Raw genomic sequence first — 26,301 nt, forward strand, 5'->3', positions numbered from 1 at the left:
TTACTGTCTAAACGATGTAAAAAAATCTGTAGCTGGATCTGATTCCGGCGTTTGATCCCATCGATCGAAATCATAGTCTAAATCGAATGTATCTTCAAAAAATGAATCTATTTGTTTGTATAAATGATTTTGTACATTTTCAAAATCGTGTTTAACATCTGGATATGTCTGAAATTAATAAATTTGTATATAAAAAAAATTGTTTTTTAAAGAAAAATTCATTCTATAAAAATAGAAATTGATTCGGTCTGGACCAAATTTTTTTTTAAACTTTACTATTTATTACTACACAATTATAATTTTTAAGACACACTTTGTAATTTTATAATCCGGGCAGAGAATGGGGACAAATTCCAACTACGTAGCCATCATAGACAATCAATTAAAATTACTATGTAATAAAATCAAAAGCCAGCCCAGAGACGCTGCTAAACATAGCTTAGAGAAAAAAATTTGTTTCTTATTCATTCTGGTGTACCACAGGGTAAAATTCTAGGCCCAATTCTTTATCTGAATGATCCTGCAGATCTGGCAATCGATTAAACGAACATAACGAATGACGGAATTTCTATTTTTATAGAAAAATTTTTGTATTTGATTTATAAATAAAATTTACCAAATATGTAAAAAGTGCTTCATGTTTTACTAAAATTGATGCTAATGACATTGCATGTTGTGAATGTACTTCAGTATCAGCTGTACCATGTGCTAAAAGTAATCGACGTGATACTAAACTTTGAGCACGTTGTGTTGTCACTAAATCAGCGTGAAGATAATCTGATGGTGATGAACCTAAATATCGTTCTGTGAAGTATGTGTCTAAAAAAGAAATAAAAGTAAATAATGTCTTATTTGTTAATTTGAAGGCTTGTTCAAGTACATGATTGAGAGTTGTCAAGAATGGGGGACACATCTTGCTATTTAAGTGACCGTTATTTATTGAATTTAGAGAGTATTGTTATTTTATTGATTTTTTTTTTCTTGGGCAATTTCAATTTAATACAACGATATTGAACTAATACCTACGTATGGAAACTACTTCTGCTTTTTTTCAGGACGTTAAGCAGATTACCTAATATCCTACCACCAATACCTTAAAGAAGCCCAAATATGAAAATATTTCGGTAAAGATGAATTATGATCGTATTTCAATGATTTTCACATAAATTAAGAAAATGTAATTGCTAAAAAAACCGGAAAGAATTCGTGTGCATTGTTTAAGAAATAATTAAAGAAAACTATAGAATAGGACTGAACATCTAAGAATGAAAGATTGCAAGAGGAAGCAATTGCTGTATAAAATGTGACGACGGCAACAGACAATCTTATAAAGTTTTCTAAGCGTAACAGTAGGAATAGAGGTCCAAAAGATAGTTAATTTTACAAGAAGCTTGAAATACTTGAATCTAAAAAAATTGAATGTAAGTTAAACCTAGGGTTTGTGGAAAGCAGAGAAAGTGGATCATAAGTAATCCATAACTGGTATTTAGTAGTCCAAAAAACTTAAAATCAGCCTCCTTAATTCGCAGGAAATGACAAAGATTTTAAATCTACACAATGGTGTAAGGTGTTTTTTTTAAATAAGCCTTCGATTTTTAATAAATGCCCTTGCTCTATTCGTTTTTATCTTCTCCCATTTTGTGTGAATTGTGCTATAAACAATTTTGATTATAGGTTTATATTTTGATGATTGTATTTACAGTCCAACCTGGATAAGTGAAACCTGGATAAGGAGCCGTAATTTCTTTTTTCCTTAAGTAGGTTTTTCACTAAACAAGGAACTGAAGAATAGTCATGAATAGCATATGTTAAATTCGCTCGATAGTCACTTATAGAAGACCGGCTAAAAGCCAAGCTTGTTATGGCGTTTAAACTTGCTTTGGGTACTGGCTGGGAGGTTGCGGGTTCGAATCCAGGCAGCGACAGTGTGAACAAAAAAGTTAATGGGGCGATAAATTGATCACTGTGTACGCTTAGATAAGAACGAAGTAACCGACTCCACCACTGTTATAGAGTTGGTCTGAGAAACATTATTTTTATTATTAGTCACTTATAAAGGTAAGCTAGTCTCAGTTATAGAGATATACAGGAGAAAAAAAACGGCATAACGACATTCCCTTATAGAGGTTCCTATTTATCGCTTATAAAGGTTTATGAGGGTTTTGACTGTATTTAGAATGAGGTGAAATAAAACTCACTATGTAATTTCCAATTTGTAATTGGTGATAACGCTACAGTACAATTAACAATTTTATTTTGATCCGTTGCCAATAATGTTAATGCTGCAAATGAACCATAGCTTGTTACACCTACAATACATACACGTATTGGACTAATCACTTTAATTGAATTGCGTAAATATGTTAACACTGATAATTGATCTTGAACTTCAACACTGCCCAATCTATGATGTATTTCTGTTCGCATACGTTCTCCTTGAAAACCAGAACCACGACCATCGACTTGTGCAACAATAAAGCTTTTGTTCGCTGCCAAGTACCATGGCCAACCACTTGACCATTTCTCTGACACTGTTTGTGATCCGGGCTCCGCATCACTGCAAATATATAAATATGTTCTAAATTACAAATAAATTGCTAATTCGTTATTTTCAAAAAGTACTGATGTTCAAAAACAAGACTGAAATCGCATATGACTATTGTTATTTTGCGTGCTAAGTTCTTCTTGTAATTTGGTCTTGCTCTTAATAACAATTTCGAAAACTACTGAATAGATTTTAATGAGACATTACAGAAATATAGCTCATATATCAAAATAACTTATAGGCTATAATTTATAAATGTAATAGTTAACCGACCGCTTCGCTGAACGATTTCGATTTTAAAACGAAAATATTTTGGTTTCATAATAAAAAGTATAATATATTTCGAGTGATATTCATGGGGAGATAAGGTAGGGCAAGGGAGGTTCAGCGAAGCGGTTGGATAGCGGCTAGTTAATAATAAGTGCCATTTTTTTAGATGCATTTATTTTCTCTAATTGCGGAATAAATTCTTAAACATAGTTCTTTTGCTTTTATTTCGTATTATAGGTTTCATTATTTTCAGAAGAAGGAGTAAACTCTTACAAATTTGGTGCATCGCCCGGGAATCGAACCCGGACCGGCCTCGTGACAGGCGAGCATTCTACCACTGAACCAACGATGCAAGAGCAAACAGATGTAAGAGAAAACTCTTACAACTTCAGCACGATACGCCTGATGTGGTTTACCGAAAAGTAGGCTTATAGTCAGACATATTTGACACATGTGTATTATATAGAGATCATTTCACAAGCCAGTTTACTTACTAAAAGTCTCTTTAATGAATGGTTTACTTCACCCACTTGTGTAGGATCAATAGAAAATGTTCTATGAAAGGAAAATAGTTTTAAAGGTCGTAATTGATATCCAAAGAGCTTTCAACAAACAATTTTTGAGGCGATGTGTACTGTATAAGTGTTAACTTGGTAAGATAGATTTGCAACGTTCTTAACATAAGGGTACTATCTTAAGGACAAATTGCTTGGCGGTTTCGAGGGAAGAGGGTGTCCCAGAGTGAAGTAGTTTCATCCCTATCGTAGCAGGTGTGATTTGTAATAAAGACTACTGACTGGTAACGTCTACTGACTAATAGACACTTTCAGTAAATTTTTCGATGTCCCAAAAACACTACGACTCGATTGTAGGGGCCAAAAAATGATTCCTATAATAAAATATTTACATTTAAAAATGTTTTGCAATAAATATACTCGCTTAAAAAATTGTGACATTAAAACACTTCAGAATTGTGCGCCATGATTCATGACGTCATCTGTTATGACAATTCATTGTATACCAAAGAGATTATACAACTAGAGAACGCCAGGGCCCAAAACTTGCGATATGATGAATGAGAGAGAAGACTGCAAATGAGTTCTCCTGTGACTTTGAACGAGGTATGAACGAGGGCATTACCTACGGTGTGATGTAATTTAAGTTTTAAAATCAACTTACATTAATAGAATTAACGGGAACATTAAATCTTCATCCTCTCGTAAACCAGGTGGTAATAATAAACGTATCTGTGCTTGATAACCATCTTCAATTTCAGCTTCAAAAGTACGTATTTGCGGTTGTGCTAAATGTTTTAATTTCGATCGTATTAATGAACCAGAATCCAATACTTTTAATTTAACACCAGTTAATGTTTCATATACTACTACAAATGGTGGTGAGGGACCTAAACATTCTTGTATATAAAATCTAAAATCTGGACTCAAAATTATTCTATTATATAAACATAATGATGTCTCATTATTTTCTAAACTATTTTTGTCATCGGTATCATCTGTTGCGGCGGAATGTGTTGGCATTGATGTACTATTATTAATATTATTATTATTATTATTATTATTATTACTTAATGGTAAATCTAAATTCAATGTATTTTCATTGGATAAATTTTCATTGGGACATGTTAAACATTGCCATGGTAATGATGTATTCGAATATCCAATTCGATATAAATGTCGTTCAGCTGGTTTTAATTCTGGTGTTGCAATTGCATATCTGAAACAAACGTTAGCAAGTTAAGAGATTTCAATGATTGAGTAATTAAATCGTTTGCTGGGATAACCATTAGGTTTTCCCATTTGATGCCCGAAAAAAATTAATATTGAGAGATAATCCAAAGCTAATTCTGCCGAAAACATTCAATATTTATTGAAGGTATTTCGATACCGCAAAAATGAAAACTATCCAAAAAATTTTATTTATCAATTAATCATCCATCTACAGGTCTTTTGGAAAAAAATCATATATAATTTTCATTTCAACTATTTAAGGTATTTCGACACCGTAAATTGAAAATGATACCAAAGATTTTATTTATCAACTAATCATCCTATTATACGTCTTTTGCGAACAATTCATATCGATTTTCTGCACGGTTTAGGAGAAATTAACTATCAAAGTTAGTATTTTTGCGAAAAAAAGTTTTTCATTTTTATGCACAGTTTTTAATTTTGGTATGATTTTAAAGCTTAAAACTTGAGGAATATTGATAAAAGTTTTTTTATGTAAATGGAAACATTTTTAGTTATTAACTAAAAAACCAACATTTATTACGACTTCTTCATACATCACCATGTTAAAAAGCCTGATTCTAATAATTAATTTATCGTAAATTGTACAGAGAACCGATTTGAAATTTATACAGAAGGCGGATTGAATACTAATTAATTGACACAAAATTTCAGATTTTTGGTAACATTTTTGTTTTGGTTTCTAAACACCTTAATAAACTCTTGAAATTTCAATAATTTAGAAGAAAAATTTCCTGAATATCACAGGATTTGCGCCCTCGCACTACTCGCTCCACCCGAATATATACGCTATATTTGTCTTATTGAAAACATACTTTGCCATTCACAGAGAAAAAGAAAATCATAATTTTGTTGTTTCTCCCCTATCTCAGATTTAATCAGATTGTCTCGGCCTTTTTCCGAATCGGTTTTACATTTGAATTAAATAACTAACCCATATGTGATTTATCAAGTACTCTCAGTTTTGTTTTCACATAAATGGTGCGGAGATTTAAGAAAAAATAATTTTACAAGGGGTGTCCGTAATCACAGGGTGAACGAAAGGGTAAAAAACCCACAGACCCGTGCTGATTTGACCTCATTAAAGGCTTGACCAACCCGTAGATCACAGAGTGGACGGTATCGCAGGGTGAATGCAAGGGCCAAAGAGCCATTTTTAGCAAAAGTGATGTAGGTAACATTTACCAGCGGTTTTCCACTAAACGGAGACTTGAGTTCATGTTGTGTTTGTGTTTTCTAGAAGTTAAAAAACAAAAATAAAACTGAAACTAACCGAAAATAATTATTAAAAAACCCATATTTGATTAGTATTATTATTATCCAACTGTCACAAAACACGCCAGTCTTCAAAAAGTTTGCAAAAAGTTAAGTTATTATTTAAGTTTGTGTTTTATGTTTGTTTTGACCGTTTAGTGGAAAACCGGCATAACAATGGATGCGACTGTCTCCTATGTTTCCGAGACCCAAAAGTAATTCGCTAACCTAACGGTATGTTAGTTTTACAACTTTAGCCATCGTCACCGTTCGGTCTTATTGACCAATCGAAATTGTAATCGAGTTGTAAGGAACATGTTTTGAAGACCCGTTGCTCTGGTTCTATATCAATTTATTATGCCCACATAAATTTTCTTACTCGAAGACTATTGTCGATGCATTGCATTGGTTTGATTTGATATATGTCGAAAGATAAACATCTACGTATGTATCGGACACCCCTAGAGTGTTTTAATAAATGATTTTCCATCAATGCATTTCCATCATCCAACGAATGAAATGATAAATGTGGACTACAAAATAATACTTACATAATATGATTATTCTCATCCCATCCTAATATATCGGTAACTTCAAAACGTCCATGTGTCAATGGTGTGACTTGATGTTGTTGTACATCGATATGACATAAATGTAAATAATTACCATATTCACCATCACGTACTGGTAATAAATGTAACGAATCACCATGCTGATTATAAATTGGTCCATGCCAATCATTTGATGTATGCACCCATGCACCATTCTCTGGCCGTTCAATATGTACAATTGAACAATTGAATTGTGGCGCTTTGCATATACCTAATATTGATTGATTTTGTGCACGATTTAACCACATTACAGCTAAATTACGTTCGGCAAACCATTTGATCGATGTGATATAATTATATGTGAATATTAATTCCGGTTGTGTCATTATTTGTTGTTGATTTAATGGATTCATTGAGGATGGTGGTCGCACCGGTTGCGGAAATAAATATTTTGGACGATTTAAATTTACTACCCATATTGTTATATTGGGATTTGGTGTACCAACCTGTAAAGTAATAACATTATCTCGATTAGTATTTCTGCATATCAAAGTCATAGATGTCAAGAATTTTAAAAAATTTCAGGTATTATATACATTATAACAAAATTGCACGGCACTATTTTAGGTGCATGTTTTTAAGCTCAAAAAAAAAATCATATAAAGATATGCCCGAAAATAGTTTATTGCTGAGATATTTGAACAAGAAGATGTTATTTTGTAATAAAAAATTCAGTGACGGACTCAGGCTCGATACTCTCATAAATAATATTAATAAGCTTTATTGATATACATTAATATAAATTTGAATCAAACAAAGTCCTAAATTAAATAACAAACCCTGACGAATAATTATATATAAAAATAAGAAAGTAATAATACTAATAACAATAACAACAAGTGAAAACAAACAATTGACTGAGTTAATTGTTGAAATACATATCACACACATGTAACTGATATAGCCATAACATACATACTATACAATTTGCGCTCTCACGGGTAAACAGTGATGTTTACGAAAAAATGTTTCAAACAAAAGTTGGCTATTTTTTTACAAGAAACATTTTTTACATTTAAACATTTGTTCTATATCTAACGGTTTATAAGATGAGTCCTACGGACCCAAGACTCAATTGACCTATGTTGTTCATTTACGAACTCGGCCTCACTTTTTACGTCTTAAGCACTCTCAAGCACAAAATTTCAGCTTGATTTCTCTTTTCGTTTTTGCATCAATATTTTTAAGCGTTACAAACTTCGGACTAAACTTCATATACTATGTTTATTTCATATACATGGTATAATAATAATCGTAATATTATCAAATAAGGAAAAATAAAATAATAATTCACAGAAGAAAGCAAATGCATAAAGAGAAAAAAAAACACAAAACAGTAAAGTGAAAATTTTACATCAGAAAATTTTTTCTTCTTTCCAAAATCCCGCTTATAAATCTACTAACTTCCACACAAATAAACTTATCCCTCACATTTAAAATATTGCCAACCGTATCACCCAATTCACATATAATATCATCTCTCACTATTAAGCCAATTCCTGCACAATTTAAGAGAAGATGATGACCTGACTCAAAACACACACACGTTCTCCATCTCTCTTGTTTTCCCAAGCAAATCTCCCGAGTCTAAAGTTGGTTAATACTCTTCTCAAACTCCTGTCATCTAATATTTCTAAGTAAGGGGTCCCATTCCCAAATTTTCCGATCATGTTAAAAGTTTGTAGAGACCGTTTGTTTGCAACACTTTTCTGCATATTATCTCTATAGAAATCTTCCACACGGGCTTTCACGCATTTTTACATTGGATTTATCCTAAATTGCTCCCGATGTTAAGTATGCCTTCATCCACTAACTCACAGTCATTCAACTGCAAGTACTTAATACAATTTTTAGCGGCTTCTTTTTGTATAAGCCTACTCTTATTGTTCAAAAGTCTAACCATGTACGAGAGAGATTGCAGAGTTGTGTATGTTTCCAACGATAATTCACCAATTTCCAACAATACTACATCACTTGGTGTACACTTAGCCATGCCCAGAATTTCCTAATAGATAAAATTAAAAAATTTTGTCGATTCCTCAGAATGCTCTATGCCCCATACTTGGCAAGCAAACGTGTGTAATGGAATTATCAAAGCTTTAACCATTTGGATTATTACCTTATACATTGGATTAGTACTCTCATAGGCCCCCTTTGATATGGTACCCTTTCTGCTCTATGCGGAAGTGATTATTGACATTTAATTTTCAAATATTGCGTATTTTCGAATGAAATTCGTAATCCATCACAGAAATAAGACACGAAACAGCCAATCTGCTTAAAAAATCCACGTAAAAATTCTTTTCCCATTTTTTGCATCCGAATAAAGATAATTCCGGCGAAAAAGCTTGACTTGGATTTTTTAAGCAAATAATCTTTTATTTTCCTGAGCTAAAAGTGGGAAAAAAATTGTAAAATTAATTCTTTGAAATATTAGTAATTTTTTAATTTTAAACGCTCTTCAAATGTTGCTCATGAGCTTCAAGGGCCTAAGTCTAAATCCGCCTCGGAAAATATTCAAAGTAGCCGTCGTTTTTTTGAATGAAGCATTCCGCATCAATCAGGATCAGTACAGTATCAGGATGAATCTTGATAGTAAGTGTCAGCTCCAGACTTTAAAACTTTTTACGGTATCTGTATAGGAATTGGTACATAGAGTCGCTATATGTATAGGCCCACTTTATTTTATTCAAAGTGATAAAATAAAGCACAAGGAATTTGGTGTTGGTGGTTCAATTATTTAATATTTTGGAAGAAAAATCTATTTTTTTAATGAACTGATGTGAACAAACGAACAGACGAGCCATCTGAAGTAGACTCTTCGCATATTATTCCACCCACAGTGTCTCACTCACTAAAACTATCGAAAAATTGGGCCACTATGGTCGTCGTACTTCTATAATAAAATAAGACCCTGCAAAGTTTCAGTAAACTGTAAATTAAATTAATTTTAAGTACTTATAGTATGGTAGAGTTTTGAATAAAGAAAGTAGCATAAGATCCCAAATTTGCGGATTACATATAAATTTATAGTTTATTAGATCCATAATGCTGTTAGCTGTAGCTAATGTTTCTGCATTTTAATCGTTGGTAGTTAAAATCTCTAGCCTTAGAAGCCCATCTAGTGTCGGTGTCGGCAAGCGGGGCCTTTTTTTATTTAATGTTGGAAAAAATGAATTTCAATTTGTTATTTGATTGCCTTTCTGTTTGAATAAGAAAGAAACAGATATCTTTTGATTTGAAGTTAAAGACACAACTTATAAAAGACATAAAAGACACAATATATACTAAGTCTCATCAATTTTACAATGTTAGGCTTTTGCCTGTATTCCCGATGTCATAATTAATAAATATGAAATATAAGATAACCATATTCAATGCTCAGATAAATGCCTTAACCACTTATCAACGATGTAAATACTTAATCAATTAGTTCACTCTTTAGTGTTTTAGTTTTCAATACATTATCAATTAGTTTTAAATATACCAACCATCATTGGCATAGCAATAATTTTATAAATGAGTTCCTTTAATTAGAATGTTGTTCTTTGTAATTAGTAATTTATTCCATTAATTAAAATCTAATATTGTAGATATTTAATATAAATAAAGTTGGTTAATATTTGTTGGTGTATACTCATTCGTAATGATAGTATTTTAAACAATAAACAAACAAAGAAACTAATCAACAAATATAAACAATAATCGTATTGAATGGGGTTAATCTTTATGTTTATACACAGAATGACACAAAAGTCAGATATCCTACCTATTGAAGTGATGTCAGTTTCTAAAAATGTTCAATCATTGAGCGAGACTTTGACGTAGTCTGCTCTCCAATCTAATACAGAACATATTTTCACACGTACCAAAAGAAGATCAAGAAAGAAGATTATAACAATGAAAAATAAATTCATATTCACTGATGGTCAATGACAACAATAGGAAAAGTAATGATTGCTTAATGAAAAGTTCTGTGAATTGCTAGGGTTACAATAATTAACGCTATATATACATAAAAAAACAAAACGGTCAACTTTATGAAAAAAAATTTCAAACAAAAATTATCGGAAATATATTTTCCTAAAAAGTCCAAAATTGTGATATCTTCAGCCATTTTCCCAAAAATCGGAAAAACCGGCCAAATATATATGTGCTAATATCTTGAACTAATTGATTTTATAAAAAAAAAATTTTCAAACAAAAGTTGTAGGATTTTTTTTTATTAAAAAATGTAGCGTGATAATTTCGATATCTTTAGCCGTTTTCAAAAGGATCAATTTTTATATATATTTTTTGTTAATTCTCCAATCATTATCCTCGAATTATATGTGTAAAAAATCCTGAATTTTGTTACTCGGGGGTTTTTGAGGCCGCTGATTACGAATATGGCGATCCAGAAAGAAGAAGATCCAAAAAGATCCAGAGCGCACCCGGTGGTCGGTACGCCCTGGTATCGCATCGTCTATAGAAATTTCTACTCGATCTTTGGCCGGTGGAAAATTTAGGCACCTTCATCTAGTTATCTACATCTGCAAATGTCGTGAAGTACTAGTACTCATGTTCTGATAATAATTTTAAATGTCATCAAGTTAATTGATAAAAAAAAATTTTTTATTTTCATCACAAAAACTGTATTTACTTATATAAACAAATTTAAGAATCTTCAAGATAATAAAAATAATAATTCAATATAACATTAGCGAGATTTCTTCATATTCACAATCAAGGACCTCAAAAACCCCCGAGTAACCTAATTCAGGACATTTTATGCATAATGCGGGGATAATGATTAGATTAAAAAATATATATATTTATAATTGATCATTTTGAAAACGGCTAAAGATATCAAAAATATTCACCCTACATTTTTATTTTTATAAAATCAATCAGTTTCAAGATATTGTTAATTAGCATTTAAATTAGCAAACCGGCCCAGTGGCCGAGCCCGCTAAGGCGTCTTAGCTTGCTATGATCACTGGCTGGGGGTTCGAACCTAGGCAGCGGCAGTGTGAAAAAAAATAAATAATGGGGTGGTAAATTGATCACATTGTCGTCGCTTGGGTAAGAACGAAGTAACCGACTCCATCAACATCATGAAAATGTAATTGTATATATTCGAATGTATTTGAAATAAATAAAATTAAAACATAATGATGTGGGTGGCCTCTGTTAAAGACATAAATGTCTGATGAACGGAGGTAAAACCCCATTATTATTATTATATAAATTAGCACTTCCGAGACTGTGTGTTGGTAGGGTCTTAAATTGGATACCCAAACCTTCCTTTTTTTAAGTTTTTTTTTTGCCTTTGAATAAGTTTACGCAAAAACATTATTTTGAGCGGACCAAAATGTACAAATTGAAGTTAGTAATGAATAATAAAGACAGTGTGATGTCAGTTTTTTTTTCAATCTCCAATCAATTCTTTAAAGTAGGGTATAACTGAAATTATCTTTGTGAAACAAAAGGCGGTGTGGTAGAGTCACGAGGTTTATCGAAACATTTTTGATATTGCTCAGTAATGAAAAACTAACTATTATAATTCTCAGATCAAGTTTCAGGCGACTTAACGAAAGTATCAGAGTTGGAAACCAAAAATGTAATGAATAATGTACAAAACTGCAAACAAAAGCATTAGATAAGGAGTAATATGTCAATACAAACGTTGAGAGAAACGATAAAAAACATAAAAAATTTATTTAGCTCATTCGCTTTGCTCGATTATTGGCAAGATGAATAAATTTGTGTTTACCACCCTATTTTAGTTTGTGTTCAGGCTTTTTAAGTAAGATTAACGTTTTCTTCATTTTTACTCTTTTCTTACAGTTTTACCAATCATTCCTTAAACTATACATCAAAAAATTTAGGTGCTTAAATTTGATTGTCTTTAGTAATTGCATCTTTGTATCAGTGTTTTGAAAAAAGTTCTCGTTTGTTGTGTGTTAAAACTAGGAAAATCGTTGAAAAAACAACGCAATACCCATATATTCAAACTGACTCTAACATGAGAATGTGAATATCCAATTAAAACCTTAAACCTAATCTAATCTAACTGAACGTAATACTTATCGACCTCAATCAATCCACCGATTAGGCCCTTCTTCTATCTTAGCGTTGATAGTCAATAGACGTGTATGTCCCTCATTTTTATAGCATCCTGTAAATCTTTATATTGGTCATTGATAATTGAGATTGTGAAATGTGAACGGTAAATTAGATCGTTTGTGATAAAACGATTCGATTCACTACCAATACTAATACATAGCTCGCATAAAGTTTATAGATAAAGTTTTGTAATATTCAATTTGTAGTTGAAATATTTGCATTTAAATAGAGACTAGATTATTTTCTACTCATTATCATAGTCGATTGGTTACTGAAAATTAAAGTACAGTACAAAGACTTTATATAACAGTACTCAATGCTGAGAGATTTTGTATTTAGTTTATGGCAAATGGTGGTTTTAGCAACCCAAGTTCACAGTGCCATATCAAAATAGTTTATTGTGTAGAGCCTAAATGGCCGAGCGGTCTAAGGCGCTAGTTTTAGAACGTTGGACTATTTAGACTTAGGTTGCGTTGGTTCGAATCCAGGCAGCGGCAGTGTGAACAATTTATAATTAATGGGAGTGCAGAATTGATTACATTGTCGTCGCTTGGAAAAGAACGAAGTAACTGACTCCACCCACATCAAAAATGTAATTGTAAATATGATTATAATTAAATAAATAAAGATTAACAAATAATGATGTGGGTGGCCTCTGTGATTAGGCATGCGTCAGAAAAACGGAGGTTAAACCCCCATTCTTATTATTATTATTATTATTAGTGTATTGTGTATATTTTTCTCCATTTTTTTCCGTTTATCCGAAGAAGTATCCGCCTACCTTATTTCATTGAATGAGGCAACAATTAACTGTTCTTTAAATTTTAATAATGATACATTTCTTGATCAATGATGTAATGTTATTTGCTCAACGAACTGGGATTCTAAGATTGATATATTTAAAAAAATAATTTTATCTTTTGTGAATTACAATAAAATTTGTAGTCTGATCAAAAATTGATGAATTGTATTCTTGTTCCATTGGCAAGAGAGAATTTCACTTTTTTTCAACAAATTTAAAAATAAAGACTTCTTCCAGGTTTTAGAATCGGTGAGCAGAAGCAATTTCATATCATATTGTATATTATTATCTGTTACTACTTAGAGACTCTGTATGTAGTCATATTTAATTTATTATGCATTTAATTATTATAAAACTAGCGACCCGCCCCGGCTTCGCACGGGTGCAATGCTGATACTAAATACACTACAGAAAAACTGTGAACGTTGTATATAAAAACATAGCGGCCCGCTCTGGCTTCGCACGGGTATAAAATATATAGCCTATGTGATTAAAATCGATCCAGTAGTTTTGATTTATTCATTACTGCCCGTGGCCCGCACGCGTTAAATTTGGAGTAAAACAATCCCCCTTTCCCTATACCATGAAGATTTCCTGCTATCTTTGGAATATCTAAATTCATACACTACATTTTTACTTATTTACTTTTTACATTTTTAATTATTTACGACATCACATTAGAAACCTGAAAAATAGCAGTACTTCTCCACTATTTAATGGATGTTATTATACATATAAACCTTCCTCTTGAATCACTCTATCTATTAAAAAAAACCGCATCAAAATTCGTTGCGTACTTTCAAAGATTTGAGCATACAAAGGGACATAGGGACAGAGAAAGCGACTTTGTTTTATACTATGTAGTGATGATGATAAAATCGATGTATGATTAGAAACAATATACCTACTCGTTTCTATTCAAAGCTATGGGGGTCCCAGATCTTCGGAGAACTGTGCTACCTTGCCCTATGATTGCTACGCTACGGGTTTCTACATTTTCATAAAACTATAATCATTGTAGTATTTGATAATATCAATTTCATACAATATTTTTAATTATATATATATACGTTATATTGTTTTTTTTTAGTTGAATCATGGTTAAATGGTACCAATACAGAGTTGTTAAAAATATATATTAAAATTTGAATTCTAAACATAGATAGAGTTTTTAGGTAATACCATAGAGTTTTATAGACATAGAAAACGCAATGAGTTCTTGACCGCAGATAGAGAGGTAGAGAGACAGAAATTGTAGAGGTATAATACAGACGCAGACAGTTATATGCGCCTAAATAATCTGTTTTTATCTGTCTTCCTACAACAATACTCGCCCACTATATCTGTTTTCTTACTACTGCGATCAACCATTTGTTGACGCTTTTGCAACTCTGTGGTATTATCTCTATTGATTTTATCAAAAATGAATAAAAACCATAAAAACTATTCATGATTATCTGTGTGTTATTAACTTTATTTATTGATCAACAAGAAAAAGTTTGAATTTAAAAAGAGAAATAAGTCCGTTATTAGACTACATGCTCATGCTAAAATTTTTTCGGGTGTAATGACCTATCAGGAATAATGTTGCAAAAGTAAGTTTAAGCACCATGGCGTCAGTTTTGCGCGGCACAGGTGAATACAGGCGAGAATATAAACGTCACACCCCTTGGTGTTTCACCCCTGCATTAGCAAATATGTAAGGGCGTTGCTGGATACTATCATAAGTATTCGAAGCGAATTACATAAATGTCGTGGGTTTCGGAAACTGATGGGAGATCAAAAAATTTTTTTTTCCGGTACCAAAGTTACCGGATTCATTTCTGTACGGAATTTATGTAATTCGCTTCGAAAACTTATGCAGAGGTAGTAACCAGCAACGCCGTACATATTTTCTGGGACAGGAGTGAGAAATAAAGGAGTGTGACATTCAATTCTCACCTGTACTCACCTGTGGCGCGCACTGACGCCATAGTGGTAAAACTTATTTTTACATAAAGAGCATCTTTTTCAACATGATTCCTGGTCATTTCATCCGAAAAATTTGATTTCGAGCTTCTAACCTATATGTGTAAAATTAGACTGCGATTTAAGAGACAAGTAACTCGCATTTATTACTGGTTCTCAATAGGGTACTTTTTTTGCATTTTAATAAATTATAAAAATATTAAAAATAATTTAATAAAAAAAAAATTTCTTGCTCAGAAACGTTTAGACGTACTAGAGTTAATTAGAGGGTATTGATATAGTCTACCACTTAGAAACAAAAATTTTTAGACTTAGTCCAACTTCATATAAGCTTTTTATTTAAAATTGCCTTGGTGTTCGTACATCCTTAACATTTCATATTTTGAGAGACATTTTATCTCACCACATATTAAGCTTTTATGGTTATGTATGCAAGGTTAAACATATTAAATTCCAGTCTTTTTATAGCCAGTTTAACCTATATAATACCTAATACTTTTCCCTTGGAATTAAATGTATGTTGTTTAAAATAAAACTTCTCTAAATGAATGTGCTTCAAGCCTACTCATGACCATCTAACGAGGACATGTTATCATAATTAATAATTGTAAAGAAATCAAACAACTTAATTTTCGCCTACTTCTATTTATCGATTTTAATGCGTTGAGTATGTATAATTTTGATGACAAATGATTAAATTGTAATAATTGAAACCATACGGGTATAAGTAACGATAATATGTAAATTTGGTGGAGGTTTCGGGAAGAAATACATTTGGTAAGCGAAAATGTATGAGGTGTATAAGTGTCGTATATTTTTGGGGGTGCAACAAGTCGAAAATTTGCAGAGTACTGCAAACTTTCTAAGGTACTGCCTCTCAAGAGAAGCCTGATGAGGCTCCAATGTAGGACTTACTTAAAAATTTCCAGGATTGCCCAACTGGTACCAGATTTGGGATAATTTATTGGGACCTTATTGGGATTTCATCATCGGGACACAAGTGGTATACTTAATTAGAACCAACAAAGCTTTTCCGTCACAGTTGCTAGGTACTATCTCTGAAAAGGAACCCAATGAGGCTCCAATATAGGATTTACATAAAAATTTCTAGGATTGCTCAATTGATGCCGGATTTGGGATACCTTAATGACACTTTTTGGAATTACCTCATCGGGATCGAATAAGCCTTTGTTTCATAAGCCCTAGTGAGGCCCCAATAGGTCTTACTTTTAAATTTCTAGGAGGGAAGATACGGTTTTCCAAAATGTGCCAGAGCTCAGAGGGTTGGTGGCAGTACTCTGGAGTCCGACTCAGTCGATAATAAGACACTGGCTTGCAAAACATTTGTCAGATTAACATGGTTCCACTGTATAAGATCTTTAATTAAGTAAATGTATTAGTTGTCATCTTCACTTGTTTACTTTAATTTTATATTGAATTTTGTAATTAAGAATTGTACTTTTTAATAATTAATATAACCGTTCAAGGTAGTGGCGTATTTTAGATGTTTTTCGTGAACTCAAGCTTTTATTGCATTATTACATCTGTAGTTTCACTGTAATACAAAAGTCTATAAAATTGAATAAAATTACAAATATGTACTCGAATAAAACTATTTAACTCATTTATCGTGGTATTACAATAATGCAATAGTTAAAACTTTCGTTAAATGTTCGATTAGTTTTTTTATAAAATGGCCTTGACAGTGCATTTTCCAAATGAACATGAAGATTGCGTGCAGGAAATAATGTAATGAGTGTGTACCTACCTATAAAGGTAATAAAAATAACTATAGAAATTATACACCTAGATAAAGGCTTGGTTATCTGTTTAACGCAATTAATTCTATCTAAAACATAATTTTCTAGTCTGAGGATGATTTATTCCAATTTTTTTTTGATCACATTTGCAATCTTAACTGCAATATTGATTTGTTAATTCTAGTGGACGCATTGCCATTTTGTGGACACAGGATTCATTGCTACCTTCGGGTTAGATTTTATTTTTAACCACCGATAAAAAAGAGGGGTGTTATAAGTGTAACCGCTATGTGTGTCTGTCAAACTTTCTGTGGCATCATAGCTCCTAAACGGATAAACCAATTTTGATTTTGTGTTTGTTTGAAGTGTAATTTAATAGAGAGAGTTTTTAGCTATGTTTCAAGAAAATCGGTCCACTTAAAATCAACATTTTATTGAGCAATGTTAGTAAGGCAAGTAAAAGTGCTTGGCGCGTAACCTGAACTGCGACAGAATATATTTGGCACTCCACTGATCACAAAGCTTACTATGAAGTATTATAGTTACATTCGGGACTACAATTGGCATTTTGAAATAAATCACAAATCCGATAGTCAATAAAGCGAATCAGAACAAAAGTAATTAATTGCAAGTGCAATGATATACAGAAATAATCAATCGTCTCTGACTAAATATGTTGAAAAAAATTGTAATACGAGCGTGGCAAGTTACTTCGCTGCAAATGTTGTTGCTCTACATAGTAATCCTTTTCAAGAGGGAAGATTTTTGAAGGAAGTTTGGTTAGCATCCGCATGCTGATGATTTCGATAATTAAGATAAGGCGCATAAAATATACTCCCATATCTGAAACCACAATAAAAGAAAGAATCTAAAACTGGCCGGAAAAGTAACAGATCAACAAAAAATTGACAAAATATCCGCTCCTAATATATAGCTATATCTTGACGAAAACACTGACGTCAGTTAAATCGGCACGCTTAACTGTTTTTGCTCGATATTGCGTAGGAATCGTTATTAAGGAAGAATGAATTGCTAATCAATATAATTACGAAGTCAAAATTGTTTGATGGCGGCACGTCTCATGGGCCTGATTAACCTTTTTTTTAGGAAAAATGGCACGTAGACAGCTGCTACCCCAGCCGCTACCCAAGAGATGCAAATGCTCTTTCTTGTAATCAGAAGATTAACGGCTTTCCATCACGCTTGACTTTCTTTCGACACTCATCAAATTAATGAGTTTCTAGTTAGATACTTTGAAAATTGAGATTTTTAAAGTGTCGGAATACAGTTACGCTGCTTTGTTATCCAATTCGGAAAAACGCTACCAATTTCAGAGGGTCGATTATATTAAAAATTCCCTCACCCAAAGCTTAAAAATTGGAGCTCTTCCAATAAAATCTTACCTCAACGATATTTAATTCCAAAGGATTACAACCCCACGAATTTTTGAATGGTTGCAAATAAGTTCAAAAAAATGTATAGAAACTTTAACATGGCTTGTGCGTACAGGTAAATACACGCATACAGCCCTTCAAAACTAGAATATCTTTTTATTTTTTCAGAGGCTTAAAATAAAAATTCTGCTAGTTTGGGAATGCATTTGTTATTATTATAAGTTCATATGTACGTCTGTGATAAACATATGATTTTAAAGGGCATAGATAACTTTTCATCGTCTAATTTTTTCAGGCGTAGGAAGTATGGTATATTCATTAATCTAGGAGTATAAAATCTATATAATAAAAAGAACAATAATAAAGAATGGGTATTTTATGTTATCATAAACTCTATCACTCACCTTTGGATATTTAACTTCACGTATCTCTGGATATTTTAAATCATTAAACTCATTTGTTCCATAACCACCATACCATGGATATTTATATGTTCCAACTTCACTGTTGTTTGTTTGTAGATAAACTAAATATTGACTATCTGGTGAGAACCATACGGCTGCACCTTTATTCATATTCATTATTTCATGTTCATATAACCAATCTGATATACCATTTTGTATAATTGGGGCATTACCTTGTCGATTCTAAAATAATAATTATAATAATAGCATAATGTTATTAAAATCAACATTCTATAAATAATATTCGGGCTGGGGTTATCTAAATTTAAGTGCTTTTGTATAAATTTAAAAATTATCATTCTATATTCAATTTGTATTCAATTTCATTTAAATGAAATGGAAATTAAATTCCAAATAAATAATTGATTCTCCGTGGCATAACGGATAGAAAGGTTCTCATTTTTAAAAAGATGTACTTTGCCTCCCTCTCCGACCTAAAGTCAGTCGGCGTCTAAGCCCTCCTGCTGTTCTTAAACAGCTCCAAATGATTCATGGAGTAGTGGCCGGGGATGGGCCAACCCATTAACGGTATCACAACGGACTTTATGGTCTAAGTGTGCCCCACCCTAGGACAGCCACTTTAACCTAACTTAACCTAACCTAAGTTTGCCTCTGGATTTGTATTAAACATCACTGTTTACACGTGATAGCGCATATTATGGGCAAATTGTAGTATTATATGGGTATATCAGTTATATATGTGTGACATATATGTATGTGTAATGTGAAAGAGTAATCAATACTGTCTATACATAGTATTTCAACAATTAACTCAGTTAATTGTTTGTTTTCACTTGTTTCAATTAATATTCGCCATGCATGTTCGCAGTTCGCAATGTGTAGTTGGGACATTACATTGTCAATTTCAAAATAATAATAGTAATCGTCTACTACTTCGTGTCAATAAGATTATTTCAATTTCGTTAGAAAAATATTGAGACCAATAAACTTTTTCTTTCAAACATCTGGGTATATAAAAAATTCCGTATTATTAAAATATTTTTAAATTTTACTTGAAAATTATACCATCAAAATTTTTATTATGAAAGCAAACATTTTAGATAGTTAAACTTAACGCAGCATAAAATTTGGTAAAAATTCATTTGGAAAAAAGTGGCTGATGATGGAAACAACCATTCGCGTAAAAACATGCATAATAAGGATATGCTGTGAGAAATAAAAAACAATTCATCACTAAAATGCAGAGGATACCGTCTTCGGCATTATACTTATGGTTAAAATGTATTATAATACTGACATGAAGTGACATTATGTTTTATACGATATGCAGTTTATTTTTATTTTTTAAATAAAAATTTAATATATTTTCATCATAAAAAATAAATCTTCTTTGTTGCTATAAATAATCTGCAACGTTACACAAATAAGTCTAAAGCCATTCATTTAACTAAGGTTTTTTTTTGGAAGATAATCCGGTTTTTGTATATCGTGCTTAAATTTTCTGTGGTCATTCTCATATATTTTTCTATCCAAAAGTTAAGTAAAAGCTTTTTTAACGAAAAAACAAGAGAAAACAAACAATTGACTGAGTTAATTGTTGAAATACCATTTATAGTCAGTGTTTGTTGATAACTCTGTCACATTACACATACATACGTGTCACACATATATACCGAACTGATATTCCCATATAATACGTACTATACAATTGACGCATAATTTGCGTTCTCATGGGTAAACAGTGATGTTTACGAAAAAATGTTTCAAACAAAAGTTTTTTTTATAAAAAACATTTTTTACATTTAAACTTTTGTTGTATCTCTAACGGTTTACAAGATGGGTACTACGGACCCAAGATTCAATTGTCCTATGTTGTTCTTTTACAAACTCGTCCTCACTTTTTACGTCCTAAGCACGCTATATAAATTTCAGCTTGATATCTCTTTTCGTTTTTGAGTAATCGTGGTGACAGACAGACAGACAACAGACGACAGACAAACGACAGACAGACAGACAGACGGAAATGGACTAATTAGGTGATTTTATGAACACCTATACCAAAATTTTGTTCATAGTATCAATATTTTTAAGCGTTACAGACTTGGGACTTAGTATACCTTGGTATATTTCATACACATGGTATAAAAACTATATTTTCTGTGTCAAACATAAGCGAGCTTTTGATTTATTTAACATCAGAATCAGAAGCATGTTAATTATTCTATTTTGTAATAATTATAAAAATATCAACAACATGTTTTTTTTATATGTATCTTACGCATGATTTAGCTCGATTTTAGCTCTAACTAATATGAAAGTTTATTTCAATTCAAAACAAATAAAAAAAATTTTTAATTTTTGTTATAATTTTTGAGTTACATCATGCATAAGAATAAAGAAGATCTCATTATTTTAAAAAGCTCGCATATGTGACATTATAAGAACAGTTTTTTTTTCAATAAAAAAGTTTTTATTCAACTTTTATATGAAAACAAGTGAAAACAAACAATTGGCTGAGTTAAATGTAAAGATATACCATATATGGACTGTGTTGATTACGTAATCGTTAGTGTTTTCCTTCAGATAAGTAAAGAAAGATAGATAGCCACTCTAACACACAAAGTAATAAGAGCATCTTTCCTCTCACTTCCTTGGTAGATATAGTATTTGGTATAAATAAACAAGCGCATACATAATATATGTAACGTAATATAATTAAAATATATATACAATACCTGCGTACATATGTAATCTTTTTAAAATAACTTTCTTCCTCACGGGTAAACAGTGATATTTACGAAAAAATGTTTCAAACAAAAGTTATTTACCTTTTTTATAAGAAACTTTCTTACGCTAAAACTTTTCTTCTATCTCTAACGGTGTTCAAGTGGGAAATGCGTATCCAAGACCCAATTAGCCTATGTTGCTCATTTATGAACTCGGCCTCATTTTTTATGCCCTGAGCCCGCTTTAAAAATTTCAGCTTGATATCTCTTTTTGTTTATGAGTTATCGTGTTGAAAGATGGACAGATTTGCAGAGAGACAGGCGGACAACCGGAAATGGACTCTTTAAGTGATTCTATGAGCTCTTATACCAAATTTTTTTCGTACAATGAATATTTTTATGCGATAAAAACTTGGGACTAAACTTAGTATACCTTGATATATTATATATATATATATATATATATATATATGGTATAAAAAATATATTAGCATAATCGTCGAAAAATTCTGAATTCGTTGCAGATACAAAAACGGAGTATTTTAAAAAAAACGAAAGCTAAGTGTATGGCGTTAGAAGTAGTATGTAATGTTATTATTAAATATAAATTCGCTCTATAATGATGAGGCGATATATTTTTGCTTTTTTCTCACTATTCTATCATAAGATAAAAATTGTTGGTCACAGATATTACATATTTTCATTTATTTCTGGTATTATGAGAGTATCAACGTCTCAAGATATAGAATGCTTTCATAATTAAGAATTTATTAGAGAGATTAGAAAATTTGTTATTTAATTTTGTTTACTAAATGTATACAAATTTCGTAAACAAAATTAGATAATAAATAAGTAAGTTAATGTTGACAAACGAAACAAAAAAAAATTCCATGAATTGAAAAAATTGTGCTTAAACGGCAGTATAGGTAGCCCAATTGGCCAAGGCGCTTAGCATGAATCGAAGAGATCCGGGATCGACTCCAGGTACGTGTGTATTTTTTTCAATTTTTTTAAATTTAGATTAGAAAACTTTGAGCTGAAAATATGGTTAACATTGGTTTTGAAAAAAAGCGACAACCTCGTCCAAAACGGGACGTTTTCCTGAAGTTAAGAAAATATTTCTTTAAAGTTTAGACAAACTTTTTTATTAATTCATTTTTGTTGTTCGTCTCTCTATTTCACTTCGAATATTTGGTAACTAAGAGATTTCTGTATGAGAGAAAGTTAAAAGTCACAGGACAAGTATTATGGTATAAAAAATATTAGATATATAGTGAAAGCATTGTGAAAATCAAATGATTATTTGATATACAAACACTTTTTAACTAACGCTCATTGTATTGCCTAGATAACCACTTAAGGTAGTTTTCGTGGTACAATATATATAAATATTATGGAATATGCGCGCTGTAAAAGTATACGAGCTTGTAGCTAAGTGACCCATAATATTTAAGCAAGCCTGTACTCGTGGAAACGTTGCACATACAATATTCATGTGTACGTATACAACACCAATCATAATACTCTTCTGTCTGACTCGCTACTATGTATACTTGCTTATAAATTTTTGAACTTTAAACCATTTTAAAAAAATAACTAGACGGTCAAAAATTTTTTTTTAGAATGGAAACAAATCAATTAATAGACTGTTAGTTTTTGGATAATATTTGCCAGTTAGTTTGTTTTTTGTAAATTAATAACTGACGCAAAAGTATAAAGAGTGTGTACCATACATGTTAAATATCGAACTTTTAATTAAATTTATCTCGGATTCTAGACGGTCAATCAGATTCAAATTTTAAGGGTAATTGTATAATCATGCCTTTTTTATGTTCACAAAAATTTAGAATTTTCTGACGCTACTCAAATATCGCGACAACAACCTTCGTTGTCATTCATGTTTGTAGAAGCTTTAAAGGGAGAAAATTATTTTTTCTTTGAAGTGCAGTTAAAACTTGCCCTAGAAAATTATTTTTATTAGAATTTCTTTTTTCAATTAGTTAAGTACTTCTTGTCGCCCTATTAGCTCAGTTGGCTAAGGCGTAACCAATTCCGCCCGCGGTATGCGTAGGGTAGCGGTTTGCTGTTTTTCACACAATTAAAATTATTACGGCTACTTGTTAGTTGCAAAACAAAGTCAAATTATATTGAATTATGTATTTTTCAATTCAGAATTATCTAAAAAATTATCATAATTCAAGAATTTAATAATAACGAGTTGAAAAGAGAAGCTTTGGCATTTAAAAAAAACTGTATTACTAAAACTATAAATTTTTTAATTATAAAGCTTTAGAGTCTCTTTAACATAATTATTAGTACCTATGCTTTGCTAAATAGTAATTACTAAAAATAGTCAGTTAAATTATAATTAAACGATGTAGTAATTGAAAACAGTACTACGGTATTTTAATTTAAAATGGTTTTATAACGAAATCATGGGTTGAATAATTAATTAATATAATAATTATATGTGGTGTATAATATCAATGGTTTTTATATAAAATCATTATTTAATAGTTCGGTGTTATTAGGATTCCGTTGAAATATAAGTCTGATTTATGTGTGCTTGTCAAAGCCATACCTACTGAAATATTTTTGAAGACTTTAAAAGTAAGTGAAATGATAACAGATCAGGAGTACCCTTGGGATTAATGTTGAGGCCACTGTTGTTCCTTTTATTTAAAAAAGACTTCATTTTCCAAATTAATTTTTTTTAGTGATGAGCACCGAGGCCAAAATGAATAATTTGACTGTCTTCATCTTACACACTTAGGCTTTAACTTTGATCTTTCCCTTACACATTGGTCTTGGTCCTTTTTTAATTAATTGTTTCTGTCTAGCATACTTGGTGTTGTACTGAGACCTTACTCTTTCATATATACAAGACCAAACAAGACTCGCTAGACCAAAACCAATGACCAAAATAATTACAGTCTTGTTTTTAGTTTTGGCCTTGGTCTTGCTCATACCTATTTTTTTGTAATAATTATTTTGTAATGCTCGATAACAGAATTCAATGCGTTTTTTTCCTTCTATAATTCAAACCTTCAAAAACAATAGACGAAAAAAAATGTCCTGGGAAGCGCTCAATTTTTTATCACTTTTGGCTTGTGTCGCATTTAAGCTGAAGACACCTTCATATTTTCATTACTCATAGGAATATTGATTTGAATTGAAGAAAGACCAAAATAATGAGTTAAGAAAAAGAATTTTGTCATGAAAATCGCGGTATATAGGTATATAAAATTATTCTAAGCAACTTTTTCTAATAATTTTACCGATATCTCTAACCATCCATGACGCTAGGAAAAATATTAAGAAATGAACCTATTTGTCAATTTGGAGTAGGCTGAGTTTAAAATTCCGATTTCGAAATACCTTAAAAATGGTGACCCATCACCTTATATGATTACGCAAAATTTTAAATCTATATTCCTATAAATAACGAAAATATGAGAGTGTCTTCATCTGAAATGCGACACACTGTATGATAAAAGTATTGGCAAAGAGTACTATTTATAAAGTGTTGCACTTGAAGTTGAATAAAAGTTCTTCAATTCAAATTTCAATTACAAAATTGTTGTTGGCACTTTTTAATAGTAAATTATTTTGTTTTTATTAGATTGGATCTATGTGCTCTCACTAAGCTCTTAGAGTGGTTCTAAGAGATTAATTTACACATCCGAATAAATTAAAAAATTTGACCGAAAATGAAAAATAAAAATGAAAATATTTTCGATGATTTCTTTTGATCAAAAACATGACAAAACTGAGATAATAACAGATTTGGTTATATATTTAGCTATATTAATATATTTAGTACACTTGTTTGTCTATGTAGATCAGTGTAGATCTACTTACATCACAAATGATGAACAGTAGTTTATTTGTGCACATCAGAGTACATCAACGTACATCAGTGTTGGTCTACATTTATGTCAACATATGTACTATACTACATCTTATGCGCGTTGATGTACACAGATGAATTTCTAAACATCAATTGTGATGTAAGTAGATCTACACAGTCGAACAAGTGTACATCAACTAAGATATAACTAGATCTATTATGATCTCAGTTTTAACTTTTTTTATCAAAAGAAATCATGGGAGATATCCTTATGTATAATCCAATTTTCCCCGGGAGATCATTTAATTTTCCATGATGTAAGAGAAATCCCCACAGACCCCCAACTGTTGAGCATTTGAAACACCTAAGCTCAGTTTTATGTCTTAACAATTTTTACAAGTATCTACGATAAGGATTTATATATAATTTAAACGTTTCTATATCTATAAATTTAATTATATACTGTTGGTCTATTTGGTATTATCAAATTCATCTTGAAAGATTGAATTTATAATTTGATTAATGCCCTTTATATATTTGAATAACCTCTTCTGATTGCTCCGTTTATATACTCATCCATATTAAAACGAATGGAAATTTATAATAATATGGATAGAATAAAAACGAATTTAAATCAACGTTTCCATTTTTAAAAAGTTTTAAACCCCCTTTGTAATTTAATTTATGCTAAAACTCATTCGGCAATGTTTCTTTCTAACTTTTGAATCCTATTTGTTTTTTGTTCCTTTATGTTACTTAATTTTTAATTATTGCTTTGACGTGATTGATTTAATACTTCTACGGAATTTTTAAAAAATA

At 31.2% G+C, this 26,301-nt stretch overlaps 1 protein-coding gene across 1 annotated transcript in view; it reads right to left on the bottom strand.

Annotated features, from left to right (window-relative positions):
* Positions 1 to 26,301, bottom strand: part of LOC123296965 (inactive dipeptidyl peptidase 10-like) — a 29,802-nt gene continuing 3,501 nt past the window's right edge. Inside the window, exons 5-11 of the mRNA XM_044878739.1 lie at positions 18,886 to 19,118; positions 6,390 to 6,895; positions 4,401 to 4,549; positions 3,995 to 4,328; positions 2,199 to 2,557; positions 617 to 819; positions 1 to 168 (exon numbers count right to left, since the gene is read on the bottom strand). Of these exons, the coding sequence (XP_044734674.1) occupies positions 1 to 168; positions 617 to 819; positions 2,199 to 2,557; positions 3,995 to 4,328; positions 4,401 to 4,549; positions 6,390 to 6,895; positions 18,886 to 19,118 (1,952 nt within the window). The remainder of the gene's footprint in view (positions 169 to 616; positions 820 to 2,198; positions 2,558 to 3,994; positions 4,329 to 4,400; positions 4,550 to 6,389; positions 6,896 to 18,885; positions 19,119 to 26,301) is intronic.

Source organism: Chrysoperla carnea, chromosome 1 (assembly GCF_905475395.1).
Source record: "Chrysoperla carnea chromosome 1, inChrCarn1.1, whole genome shotgun sequence".
Lineage (NCBI taxonomy): Eukaryota > Metazoa > Arthropoda > Insecta > Neuroptera > Chrysopidae > Chrysoperla > Chrysoperla carnea.